We start from the raw sequence: 13,446 nt of genomic DNA, 5'->3' as shown, positions 1-13,446 counted from the left end.
GTTTTTTCTACATTGTATTTGAATTATGCAACGCCACTTTAAGATTAAAACACCTGATCCAAGAAATTCTCCTTATAGACAACGTTGCAATATGAAACCCGCTATAAAGGATAATTCAAAAGATCATAAATAAGAACAGGTAAATTATCTAAAACGTTCTAAATTCTCTATAATCGTAATTATCTACTCTCGTGCGTTGCTAATAACCCATGAAAGCGGTCGATGAGACTATAAATAATGGAAGAAAAAAGATATTTTTATTATATTAATAGAAATTTTTATATAATTTACTAGCAATCTATAATTGCAACAATTATTTTCCATAATTTTAGAAAATTTTACCTATCGTCGTCTCAAATATTATTTTCAAATAATTTCTGGTATCAATTTTTCTGCTTTGACATATGATAACACACCGTGAAGCCGTATTATCGTGTCTGCAAGAATGATAGTGACTCGACAGCATATAAAGCTGCGGAAGATTCTTTTTAAAGCGTGTCCAGTGTTTTTTCTCGTCACGGTGTACAGTATCGGAAAATGGTAATTGCGTTGCAGAAGAACGGTCTCGATTCGAGCGACAAAACGAATGTGCCTGTCGTTTGACAACAACGTGGACGTAACAGTTGCGTCTATTTCCACGCGGACACCGTCCATTTGTCAATCGACCGATCTGTTAAACCTTAGACCAACGACAACGCAACAGACGATGGATAATAAACAATGTAAACGACTACGCACCAAGCGTTCCAAGATGTGACATGGCAGGATTATTATCTGGGATATACTTGGAACTGTACGTATATTCGTTATTCGTGCTTCTTCTTATCGACCTCCATCGATCACACGTGTAAGATGACCAAAGGGACGAACGATAGTTTTATAAAGGATCAGTAAACCCATTCGAGGAGGATGTTCTGACGCATATCGTTCGTCTGTTTAAACTGCTCCAACGTCCAATCAATTATTCAACAGGGCAATGTACTTTTGAAAAGAAAATTCGATTTCGAACCAACGATTAACCACGGTACTTGCTGCATTCGTTTCCTTATCGATGAATATTTTATTGAACCCGCTATTTCCAGCTTATTAGTTTATATGCTCTTTTCTAAATTTACATCTATATAATCAGGCTTTTGCTTAATTTAAAGCGACTACAAAGAGGAAGAAAAGACAAGGAGACGTTGAAACGATTAGAGTCGACGAGATACTTGGCTGTTCGCTAATATAAAAGGTGTTCATTTTCTTTTTCTATATCCTTCATCCCGTGATTTCCATTACCATCGAAGCGTCATCGACCCAATCAAAAACAGTAGCTGCACAAGTCCATGAAAACAGTAGCTGAAACACGTCGAAGCCCCGCGCGCGCCTATCGACTCGAGTTTGTCGCCAGATCAATGTAACCGACCTCGAATTCCGCTTCTGTATTCTTGATCAGGCTACCGTCGCCGTCTAGATCGCATTTTAAGTGTCATTATTGCCGCGATGGCGATAAAAAATTTCGGACGATGACGACCGATCGATTGTTCGTTCGAGACGCGTTATTCGTTGTTCGTGTCGACGAGACGATTTTTCGTCGGCCTCGTGCGACAGGTTTGCGAGTGTTTCACTACTCTGTCCGGCCTTGTATCTGGGTAATTCGATCGGCGCATAGAATAAAAGGAAAGAACGAGCGAGCAGTAGGCACGAGCTAAATTATCGCATTCAGGTTAAATAATAACGAGGGATCTCGTCGATGAGTCGCGTCGTTTCTTTCGGTTTGCGTGCAAGGAGAGCTTTATTTCGCACGGACAAAAGTGGCCGCGTTTACGTGCAACCAAATGTATCGCGAACACGCTCGCGGCCCATCGCCTCGGTCATCGAAACGATGAGAGATGATCCGAGTTGTGTTGCGAAATTATGCTCCGAGAGGCGGTAGCGATTCGCGAGCATACGTTCGAATATAACATTTTTTGGAGACAAACGCGTTACGAGGTTGTAACATCGTCATCGCGATACTTTTATCAGAGAGAATTTAAATCAATTGCATAAAATCAGTCTTAATAATTAGTAAGTTTGTGCCTCAAAAGTAGAATGCATTCTCACGTTGCCTTTATCTTTTACTTCCAGATCGTGACCTTTAATGATAGTAAGCGTTGAAGCTTCATAAATATGGTATATATAACACGGTGAAATTAAACCGCTCGTTGTTATAAATAATTTTAATCGATATAAGTCACGGTAATTTATAGTTCGAGTATAGAACATAGGAAGTAGGTTTCTGAACTTCTATAAAGCTTTCTTGTATTTCTTTCTTTGTAATATTCCTCTGTACATGTAAAATAGCAAGTCTTTTATTAAGCACAATAACGTACTTGGCATTGGAAGACCCATATCTTGTACTTTTTTTAAAAACCTGTAGTTTTCAGAATATCGCTGTTCATTTATTTAATAGGCCACATCACGTACACAATTTTCTTTATTTAATCCTTAAGAAAACTGTTTGCGATTACGTATTGCCTAATATGGTTAATTCCCATCAAACACTTTCAAGAATCAACTGCACCTTAAGTGGCAATTTGAATATATCGTTTCTCCAGAAGAGAGCCGACTTCGTTACAGCACGTTCCGACCATAAAATCTCACCTTTTCCATTCCATCTTACGAATCAATATTTCGAAAATATTATCAATTATTCATTGGGAAACTTTCCTATGAATATTTCATCTAATCACTTTATATAATCAAATATTTAGCAATATCAAACTATTTTGACAGTATAAAACCTTGTTCATAACATTTCAAATATCGTGATTTTCCCTTTAAATTACCACATCAATATTTAGCAAATACCGTAAAATCTATGTTTGTCAAAAAGGCCTTTTAGCTACACCTAAAATTTTCTATCGATCAAATATTCAGTACACCAAAGGATCGAACGGACTGCTTTCCTCTTACGAAACGTTGCGCCAGCATTGCAAGTACTACACTTTCCTCTTTAAGCTCTCAAATCAATATTCAGTAAATATCGTAAATTTTACTTGCACCTGATAGATACACAGAACTTTCCTCTGTACCTTAACCCTTAGAGGCTGTCATAGGTGGAATTTCATGCTATGCAAATTTTAACATAGTGTAACACGTGCCTAGCATAACGTAACGAGTACCTTACTCCATCAACATTCTATACTTCGTTCCATCGATATTTCAACGTCCTGATATTTCGAATCTCAAATTTTTAAAAGCTTGAACAAATCACCTTGCCACGCCCGCAACAAAAATCCATCCATGTCGCTTTGATCGCTAATTCGGTCGACGAAGTTGCACCAGTTCCCCGTAAACCGAGGCGTACGCTAAACCACTTTCGCGCTGACCTCAAAAAGAACCATCGAGATCGTGACCAGTAAATCACCCGCTGCAACGCGTGCATTTCCCCATTAACCACCTTTTAATTTACTAAAAAGTCGACGTTGTAGTTCCATTGACGCAACGCCAACGACGTTAATGGCAGGGCTATCGACATTCAGGGCAAAATCTTTCTTCCATTTCTGTGCAAAACATAGACTCGCGAATAGCGACCCGTTGCGGTCGATTATCATCAACGAGATAGAGGTCTCACGTTCGCCATCGTCGATGGTCGTTTCCCACCGGCGAGTATCGTCGCAAACCGCGGGCCTGTATCGTCGCCGTTATGCACGAGCAATCGCGCCACTTAATTGGCGTCCCTCGGTTTCGCTCGAAGCGGCGCGAAAGCAATATTATCATGCGGAAACCTTTAAGGCCGGCCAAAGGGGAACCGCCGTCGTCGCGCACCAACAATCCTAATAATTGCACGTGACATAGGAACGCGTTACGCGCGAGATAATTAATCGGCCGATTAATTAAACGTCCCGCCCAATGAGATTACCGATCCCTTTAGCGGGAGATTCAAATCTTTGCGGCTGATTTCGTGATTGCCAACGATAGCGAAAATATATAAATGTACACGAACGTACGTGTAACACGTAACTGTTGAAACTTTCACTTCCAAGTGTTGGAATAAACTTTGCGCTTTTAGTTTTATAGTTTACGCGGTTGGTTCGAATTTAGATACTGCGTGAAAAACAATTTTATTTTTGGCAAATAGTTATCGACCGTCGAATCATCTCATTTGCCTCCAACGTTCTGTTAATACGTTATACCAGGTTGTTATATTAGTTTCCCATGTAAAGTTATCTCCACACATTCGTATGACTGCATACTTATATCTGTCGTGTACGAAAAATATTTGCCCTATTTTCTGCTCTATCGAATATTCATAGTTTACTTCGAAGGCACTTTTTCAACCGACTGTTATACAATTGCGAGCAGGTTTCACGGGCGTGGGATAATATTTCGTCATATTTATTTTTCAGTGACAGTGATAAGGTAACTTGGACTTTTTCTCGAAAATAACACGGTTCTTTGTATATTGAATATTTTAGAACGGCTCCGAGCATTTTATTCGTGTGTAGCGTACACTGGCGAAATTATTTATTTGCCAGGAGCTATGGCAATATTTTCAGCAAGGAAACGAATGTTATCCCGTTGCTCCCACCAAACAGATAAGCACAGTAAAAAATCGCCCACTCTCGCGCGAGAGCGTTCAAAACCGTGTAACCTTCAACCGTAGAAATAATCTCCTGGGTGAATCATGGTGGAGATATTTAAGGTGGAAACTGTAGATAAAACACCTGGCATTTAACTTTGCAACAGTTGCAACTTTGTCAAAGTAATCCCTGCTGCCTCTTCCTCGCCAAACAAATTTTAATACTTTTCAGCCACTATAAATTGGTAAAATACATATGTATAGGTACCGCATAAGATAAACCAGTAGGATATTTAGATCGAGATAAGCGTTTTGTCCTCTTGCCTCTCTTTTCGATGAATCTAAAATACACGATATTTTCTCATTCTTTCGTTGTTATTTCAATGACCGATAACGATAAGCGACAAAGTTTATTTTTCTAAGGTTGAAGCTTAGCTGACTCGAATAACTCTATCTTACCACGCTATATCTATCGCCTCTCCACCATCTTCAATTCTCAACACAAAATTACACGGTTCGAAAGAAAAAAAGGCAAATGATTGATTGAATTCGCAAACGATTAAAAATCGAAATGAAAGTCCGGACCAGAACAGTCGTACGTTAAAACTCTGAGAAAGATTATGGACTGGCACCATAAATTATCGTTCTGCGAAGTAATTCCACGACGCGCGCGGCTAACCGCGCTCGTCGACTCATTTAAACGCGTGAGTTGCGCTTTGTCCGGTAGATCGTAAAGTTTTCCGCTCGAATTTAGCTTCGATTCTCTTCGTTGGCTCGGCTTGCGACGCAACACACCTACGTTCGCTGGCTCGAGGGTGGCGATATACCGCGAAACGTTCCGTTTTATGCCGAAAAGGTGGGTGAAGTCGGCCTCTCCAAGCAGGAAGTGGGTGGCTCGGCCGAGAAAATTGATCTCCTTCGATCGGTTGGCGTTACCGGGAAATTTAGCGCACCGTTTACGCGTAACTTTAGTTTCGTCCGACACAATGGAGTACGCCAGACATTTTATTGCGCAATTCGATGAAATGTGCTTCCCGTCCTGTTTGGTATTCGCTGTCCGAAGAACGGCTCGCGTACGACCGATGTTGACTTCGGTGTACATCCGTATTCGTCAAGTTAATCCTGTTTTAGCACGGAAGCAGAAGGAAATGCAGAAAAATACTTGTTTCGCCGCTTCGAGAAACGGTAAATCGCGAATACGTACACGTTTACCTTAGTTGCGCGAGGACAGAGCGGTTTTCTAATTTTTATGGGTATAAATGAAACGTAATTTACTCTTAATGCGAATGCAACACACATCTCGATAAGTTGACCAACTGGATGACGAAGAGATACAGAGTAGCAAAGGCACTTGTGATTGTAAAGATGTTCTCGCAGATACGTTCGAATGCTCGATTTGTAATTTTCAATTTTTAATTTGCTTTATTGAGTAGGCGAATGAAAAATGATCGCTCGATGCGTTATCGATGTATAGATTGGATGCGAGATTCTTTTGATCTTATAAATCACTGGAACATCGTTACGTTGCGACGTAAAGAAAAGATATCTCGAACGAACCGTTTGTTATTAGCGTCGATGGATTGAATAACGGTGCAAAATAATTAAACTCCAATCGTAAATTTCTTGCAGTGATATTTGCGTTCGCTATTTTAATTGTGTATTAATGTATAAAAAAGACTCTTACAACCGGTTTGCATAGAAAAGATATTTATACTTTAAATATGACTCAAAGAAGCGACTCTTTATGTTTGTACCTGTGACATGATAATAAAACAGATTTAAGTTTTGTAGTAAATAAAGAACGATTTATTCGAACGATGTATCTTTTAAAGAGAATTTGGATTTGACATAGAATCGCAAGTAACATCGTCTCTTCGCACCTTATCGTCCTTCTAACTTTGAACTGGAATTTAGATTTCAAGAATTTAGGCTTGTACTCGTCTTTATTTAACAAACCTGCGATCTTCCTTATCCATATTTGCTCCTATGGATGTTAAAGTTCACGCAAGATTACGCTTGAAACGATACAAAGTAACGTACGATACAACGTAATTATCAACCGACAGTGACAAGTATCATACAAATGAAGCCATTTTTGTAAATCTACGAAGCTACCGAGACCGCTCGTAAAAGCCTAAAAGCAAAGCTTCAAAGACCTCACTCACCCAGGATGATGCCTGGTATAAGTAGCCGGAGTGGTCGTGTGATGCTGGTAGCCCTGTGTGACCACTTCCCTCGGCTGGTGACGATGATTGTTGTGATAACCGGCGTAAGCGATGGCTCTGGTGCCGGTGTAGTCGGCAACCGCGACCGCGCTGAATTTCTCCGGTTTCGAAGTTCGTTGCTCGTAAACGTGTTGCTCCACGCGATGTCTGAGCCCACTCGCAGTTGCTTGCAGTGGTGCGATTGTCGAGCTGCTTCTTTCGGAGAACAGATCGTTGCGAATCCAATTGTTGACGTTACCCTGTTGTTGGAAACTCCTATCGTCGTGTTCGTGTCGAGATCGTGCGAATTTCTCGTGATACGGCCATACCGGCCAGGTGAGTCTGTGATTGGTAAAGTCGCGATGATCGTTGGCCGTGTGTTCGATCGAAGCGATGGCGATCGGTAAAATAAAGAAAGCACAGGTCAGAAGAATTTTCGTTACGGAAGCCATCGCTAAACCAGCCTTCGATCTTCGATTACGTTGACGATGTCTGGTGCAAGTAACAGTCACGACGAACGGATCACATTCTCGATGATTTTGATCGATTTTTTTACGTTCGACCAAAGGTGCTGCGCTGGATACGTCGAACAAGCTCGATGGACATCCGGTGCGAAATCGTTCGAAGGCAACCGAGAGCACTACTGAACGAGACACACGGAGTAGGCTCCACGTGCTTGAGTCGCTCGTACCAACCCCACCATCCTTCTTTCTTTCTCTCTTTCTCTTCGTTTCCTCGTTCCGCCCCTCGTCCTCTCTCGCACCCATCACTCCTTCCTCTCTTGTTTGCTCGCTTAGACCTCTTTCTTCGTTCCGCTTTGTTCCGCTCCCTTTCTACCTGTCTGCTCTCCTGATACACCGCCGACCGCTCAGTTAACCACCTACATATCCTTGCACGCGTTCGACAAGAACGCTTAGTAGGATAGAGACACAATGGTGCGCGTTGTTTGTTCCTTGGGATAGATGGGACGACCGGCTGAACCGATTGCGAAACTCGAAGGGTACGCTTGTCGCGATGGAATTTTTTCCTCGTTCCTCTTTGTTGATTCATGCCTCTGATTTTTTACATTGCCACGATCATTGTAATATACATATTACATACAGGGTGCAGCGAGTGTAGAATGGTAGGAATTTGCTAATGGTGAGAAAGCGCTACGAAGATATTTCCATGGATGTGGTTAGAATTTACTGTTGCTTTCGGGTTGCTGAAGATTGCACGACTCGCTTGGAACGTCTGCTTCGTGCTTTGTTGCATAGTACGACGGCTCTTGGTAATTTACAAAATATCAGAAATTGTTGGCGTGACTATGAAAGTTGAAGTATGTATGCCACGTTTAAGAAATTTTAAATATAAAATCGTCGGGGTTAAAAAGAGGAATTTATAATACTCATATTTTTAATACGTTTCTTATTTTCCGATCTATACATTTATGATACATTTACAATAAATTTGTAAGAAACGTATAAGCGTTGAAATACTTTTAAACGCTAGTGTACCTTCCTTATTCCCGTGTAGAAACCCTACATCGCGTGCAATCGACGCCGCATCGAAGCTATCGTGTCTAAACCTTTGTCGGCTCGAAACTCATCTACGCGATCTTGTTATTTCAACCGTCCAATAAATCAACAATTTCCTCCAACTTCAATTTCCTCGAAAAGCAAAAATCGAAGCAGAGGGAAAGGGAATCGAACGATCGGGTTTCGCGAGCGTTTATTGCATCGTTGCCGAGTCGCGAATCGATTTCGAGATCCGAAGAACGCGGAGACCAGGAGTTTCTCTATTTACGAGCAATAAATGTTAAAGGCGTGCGTGCAAAAGGTGTCACGCGGGACGAATGTAGGTCGTGAGTCACGCGTTCCCGTGGAACCATGGCAGCGCGACCGAACACGTGTACGCTAGAAAATTACGGGTGCGAGGAAAAGCGAGCGATCCGGCCACGACATCGTGCAACCGACGTGTGTCGTCCCGATCGATTTTTGTATCTGGATAATAAAGGAACTGAAAGTAATAAGATGGACGCGCGCGCTCGCGGCATCGCGTTTACACGCGCAATTACGCCGCGGTAATGAATAGATGCCTGATAATGTGGCGCACATAGGAGACAATGCCCGTGGCGCTGCTCGTAATTACCAGTGATTTAATGTCGAGCACGCTGGGCCATTGTCTAGCTTTCAATCTCTTACCTGTTAATCTCTTTTACCTGCTTCTACGTCCGCGTACCTGTGTATGGTTGGGGAAGGAGATGTTTTGCAAGATTTTTGGTTCTGAATTTGCGTCGTGTGCTTGTTTACGAATTTTTCTAGCTATTAGATTTATGAGTAGGATCAGATTATTTTTTAATTTTCCGTAGGAAGTGTTCGGAAGTACGTTTTTCGATCAAAAATGAGACAAGTATTGAGAATAATATTGTACGTATTATTTTCTGATGACGATACAGCATATTCGTATTTATCCGGAACATTTTGTTTAAGGAGTGGATTGTTCAAATGACAAAAATTAAACGCGTATTAATTAATTGCGAGCAAAGCTCCATACGTACGTAAGGTCATGTATCTCTTAAATCAAGTAACGAATACGGTTGAAGTTTTTTTAATTAGTTTTCGAATTTGTGTTTGTAAATACCTGTTTATTTCTCTTTAATCGACAGAATTTCTTAATTAATTATACAGTCACGTTTGGGAATATTACATACATACATTACTTCCATAATATATGGAAGATTAAAACGATGATTTATACCGCAAAAATATCACGATATGACATTGAGATTCTTACAAAGAGAAATATGAAATCATCGTTACCAAAAGTGGAAGATCTGGATGAGAACAACTTCAACAACTTTAACATTTTTCGTTTTCGCATTCGAAACGATACGATATCTCTGTTATTAAAGTTTCTGTGAAAAGAGCAACGGATTCTCGACAGAAAATAGTTTATTAAGTAAAAAAGATTGTTAAATCGTTTCTTCTCGATGCAAGCGTTGCCTGATCGCAATCAAACTTTTATTTTATCGATCAAACATTTCCCGCGAACTTGATTTAAATTAGCCCGCAGTATTGTACATTCGCCTGTCTCTCGATGAAATTGAAATCGGAGATTAGAGACAAACTGCTTGAAACTGCCGTGATTCATGGCCGTCCTTGCGAAATTGGTTCTGACGTTAAACTGCGGAATTCAATTTCATTTCTGTCTATTAGGGAATTTTCTGCTGTTATACCGATCAATGTAAATGTAATTCGCAAATATGTGTAAGATTTCTTCGGTATTTTTACTAGAAATTTTCTAAAGATTTCAGATTAAATCGTCGAATAATCGAATTGCTCTTAGATGATACAAACGCAACTTTGTGCTAATTTAATTCGTGAAAATAATGTAGCAAACAAACCCCAACGTAAAAAGAGAACAAAATTTTCTCCATCTAAAAACAAATACGAGTAAAAAGATTTCAGTTGCCAAAAACTTGTCATAAAAGTAAACTTTCACAAGTATCGAAGAATCGTTTACCATTTCAACACAAAAAAGCAATCTAAAAGATCGTGGTAAAATCTAATCAGGACTTAAATTACGACCGAAAAGGATCCAATCACCCTGAAGATTACAAACACGCCACCTGTTAAAGAACCATTCTCAAAGAGTCATTTCTAACGATCCTGCACTAGCGCGCGTTGAAATTTAACTCGACTCCTCGTAGCCACGATCCTCGGCCATTCCATGTAATACTCGAATTGATACGTTACAAAAAGCGGATTAGAAAAACGAGCAGAACGATGAGCCACGACGGGTCGCGCGCACCCGTCCCATTTGTCAGGATGAATTATTCACCGTGAGAAAAATAATCCAACGCCCGGGCATCCGGTATCCACGGAACAAAGGGTTGTGAAACGGCGTTCTGCTTTTCTTCTATCCCTACTGGGCCTCTGTATATCCTCGTTGTCCCTGTGACTCTCCGCCCAGCCCGTTTCTTCGTCTCCGTCTCCTCCTATTCCATACGAGCGAGATGATTTCTTGCGAGCTAGCTCATGCATAAAGGGAGACAGAATCGTCGGATATCTTGCGGTAAAGATAACATCTGCGGGAGCCGCGAGAGATTTGCGGTAGACAGTGGCTCCAGCCTCCAACTGCCTACGCATCCTCCAGCTGCACCGGCTGGTCCACCTGCATTGCAGCATTGCACTGGTTCAATGTCGGTGCAACGTTGACCGCGTATAACGATCGGAATGTTGCTCGTCGAAAATTGGTGTCCAACGAGCTGTGTACGTACGAGTCTTTCACGAACGACCAAAAATATTGCAACGTGATGTGTGGAAGCTTGTAATATCGTTGAATCTCACTACGATATCTCGACGATTGGAGGAAAGATCGGAGCTATGGAGGGGAAAAATAATTGGATGCTTGATAACGAAATTTCTTTTTAGGGTTTGAGGCTGTTAGGGTTGATTGATATGGTACGAGGGGTTAGGTTTAGCGGGAAGATAGTACGAGGCTTTTTAATATCGTTTCACAGATAACGTGTTCCTGGAAGTATTAGGTCAAGAAGTTTTCAGACGAGTTGGAACTTTCTTAATTGTAAACCTATTAAGTCAATCTTGTTTAAGTTGCTCTCTGAGTTTTATCCTTATTGGCGGGGCTAGAGGTCAAATAAAGTGGTTAAAACTGTTACGATATCAGGAGTCTCGAGTGATTTCTTACGTGGATAGTTGTGCTTAGGGGAGATAAACGTTGTTAAGAGCTCGAAGAAAAATCTCGTATTTAACCAACTTTATGAAAACTTCGCGCGAATTATTATGAGAGTTCCTTTCATAAAATTTTTTTATTTTTAATTTGCAGCTTCCTATCGAGTAGATATACCTATATAAGTTGTACGATCTTAGAAAGGTATAAATTGCACAATTTTACGAACTTCGAAGAAATTGAAATACTTCTAACGCTATAATATTCCATCTTCTTTACACCGTGAAAACTTTTCGTGCCTCTGACTCGTGTAACTTTCTCGCTCTAACTTTACACGCTATTTATTATTTCAATTTTTTATCTTAATAACGTTGCACTTACCCAGTTTCGCGTATTATTCTATTGCCTGCTGGTTCTTAGTGCTTAGTGATACGCCAATTCGGTCCTTAAACCGCTATGTCAAAGTAACCTTCGTAACTTTCTTTCTAAAATTCTACCAATCAGGAAAATAATATAAAAAATCAACTCGCACGGTGTAATTCGTTTCTTGCATATTCCTGAAAGGGTTTCGCCGACGGCGTATGAAGCATCGATGACTGGTGCGCAATTTAGTCGAGCAATTCGGATCCGAAAGTGCACACGCGAAAGGGATCCAGGCGCAATTTCTGCACCGGATCGACGTGGTCGAGACCAAGGTCAGTGGTGCTGCGACCGCGGCGAGGTCTGTCCGTCTTTTTGTTCGTATTCCGGTGCTTGTGTTCGGAAGCGGCGTACGGGCAACGGCGAGATAATTGCGCGCATCATCGTCGCGTTATTGGCCATTACGAGCACGAGACACAAAACACGGCAGCAAATCCAACGATAAATCACAGTGTGACATTATAATATTCCACCGTGCGACATTTCCATTCGCTCGAACGTTTTCATCCATCTTCATTGCGCCATTTCGGCGACGACGACGATCCTCTACGACCGGCAGCTCGTACCCTCGAACTCCCTTTTCCATGGATCTGCAATGCAAATCGACTTCCTGGGAAGATGTAATCATCGATGCCTGTTGGCTTCTCGCGGGAGCAGGTTTCGTCCCGTGGCATTACCAGAGGAATTTTCGAGACAGCGGTGCAACCGAGGCAATTTGACTACCTGGACCCTCTTGTGTAATAATTTCGGAATTAGCGAATTGAGAAGCGACGATTGTAGGTTATACAGTTTTTCATAATTTTACAATTTTACAGCGGACAGAACGGTCAAGATATTTCTATGACTTTTAAAATTCACTTACAAATCTTTGTCTTGTTACGAACGTGTTACCATTATAGGAAAGAATTTATCGACATTGGTAACTTGTGACTCGCGACCTGTAAAATTTTACTAATCGTATCGATTCAAAGATGATTGGTAAATTATCGTGCAAGAGAGTCCTGCACCGAGCTTACTGCTTTCACTATGATGGATGATTTAGTAATTGGCGAGTATAAATGTTTTCGATGTGTTTGGGTATTTAGGTTGTCGAATAAAATTGCCCAGAAGAATTATACACGCTGGAAAATGCAAGTGATGAAATAGAATTGCGACTAAATGATAGATAGCAAGTCTTGATGTGGTAAAACGTTGCTGATATCTATCTGAATGATCACTACGTTGACACCTTAAACTATTGCAGATGGATTGCAAGATATTTCGTGATTTATTTGGTGAACAGGAAACGCTACAAACGATATTAAACGTTTTACATAATTTATAAAATAGATTTCAATCAGTCTCAGTTGTACAAAGAAATATTCGATTCTGTGTCTATCCTAGAAATCATTCGGCCTGTCTGAAATTTCTAAGAATTTCGTTCACTCGATGATCAGCAATACTAAAAATACTCACGCTGGTAATAAAAACAAGAAAGCGAAACCGAATAATTCCTAAAATTGTACACTAACGTGTTAGCAAATATTGTTTATATCACAAATGCCCCAAAAAGCAAATGTGATTTAAACGATCTTACATATTGATACTTCGTCTAGAAACGCGATACAG

At 40.8% G+C, this 13,446-nt stretch overlaps 1 protein-coding gene across 1 annotated transcript in view; it reads right to left on the bottom strand.

Moving 5' to 3' along the window:
* The window catches only part of LOC132911477 (uncharacterized), a 30,657-nt gene extending 22,639 nt beyond the window's left edge, over positions 1–8,018 (bottom strand). The window contains exon 1 of the mRNA XM_060968132.1: positions 6,709–8,018. Within this exon, the coding sequence (XP_060824115.1) occupies positions 6,709–7,514 (806 nt within the window). The 5' untranslated portion in view covers positions 7,515–8,018. The remainder of the gene's footprint in view (positions 1–6,708) is intronic.
* Between the last annotated feature and the right edge of the window lie 5,428 nt (positions 8,019–13,446).

This window comes from Bombus pascuorum, chromosome 1 (genome assembly GCF_905332965.1).
Source record: "Bombus pascuorum chromosome 1, iyBomPasc1.1, whole genome shotgun sequence".
NCBI lineage: Eukaryota > Metazoa > Arthropoda > Insecta > Hymenoptera > Apidae > Bombus > Bombus pascuorum.
The sequence above is the reverse complement of the archived record's forward strand: the minus strand, read 5'-3'. Positions and strand labels throughout refer to the sequence as shown.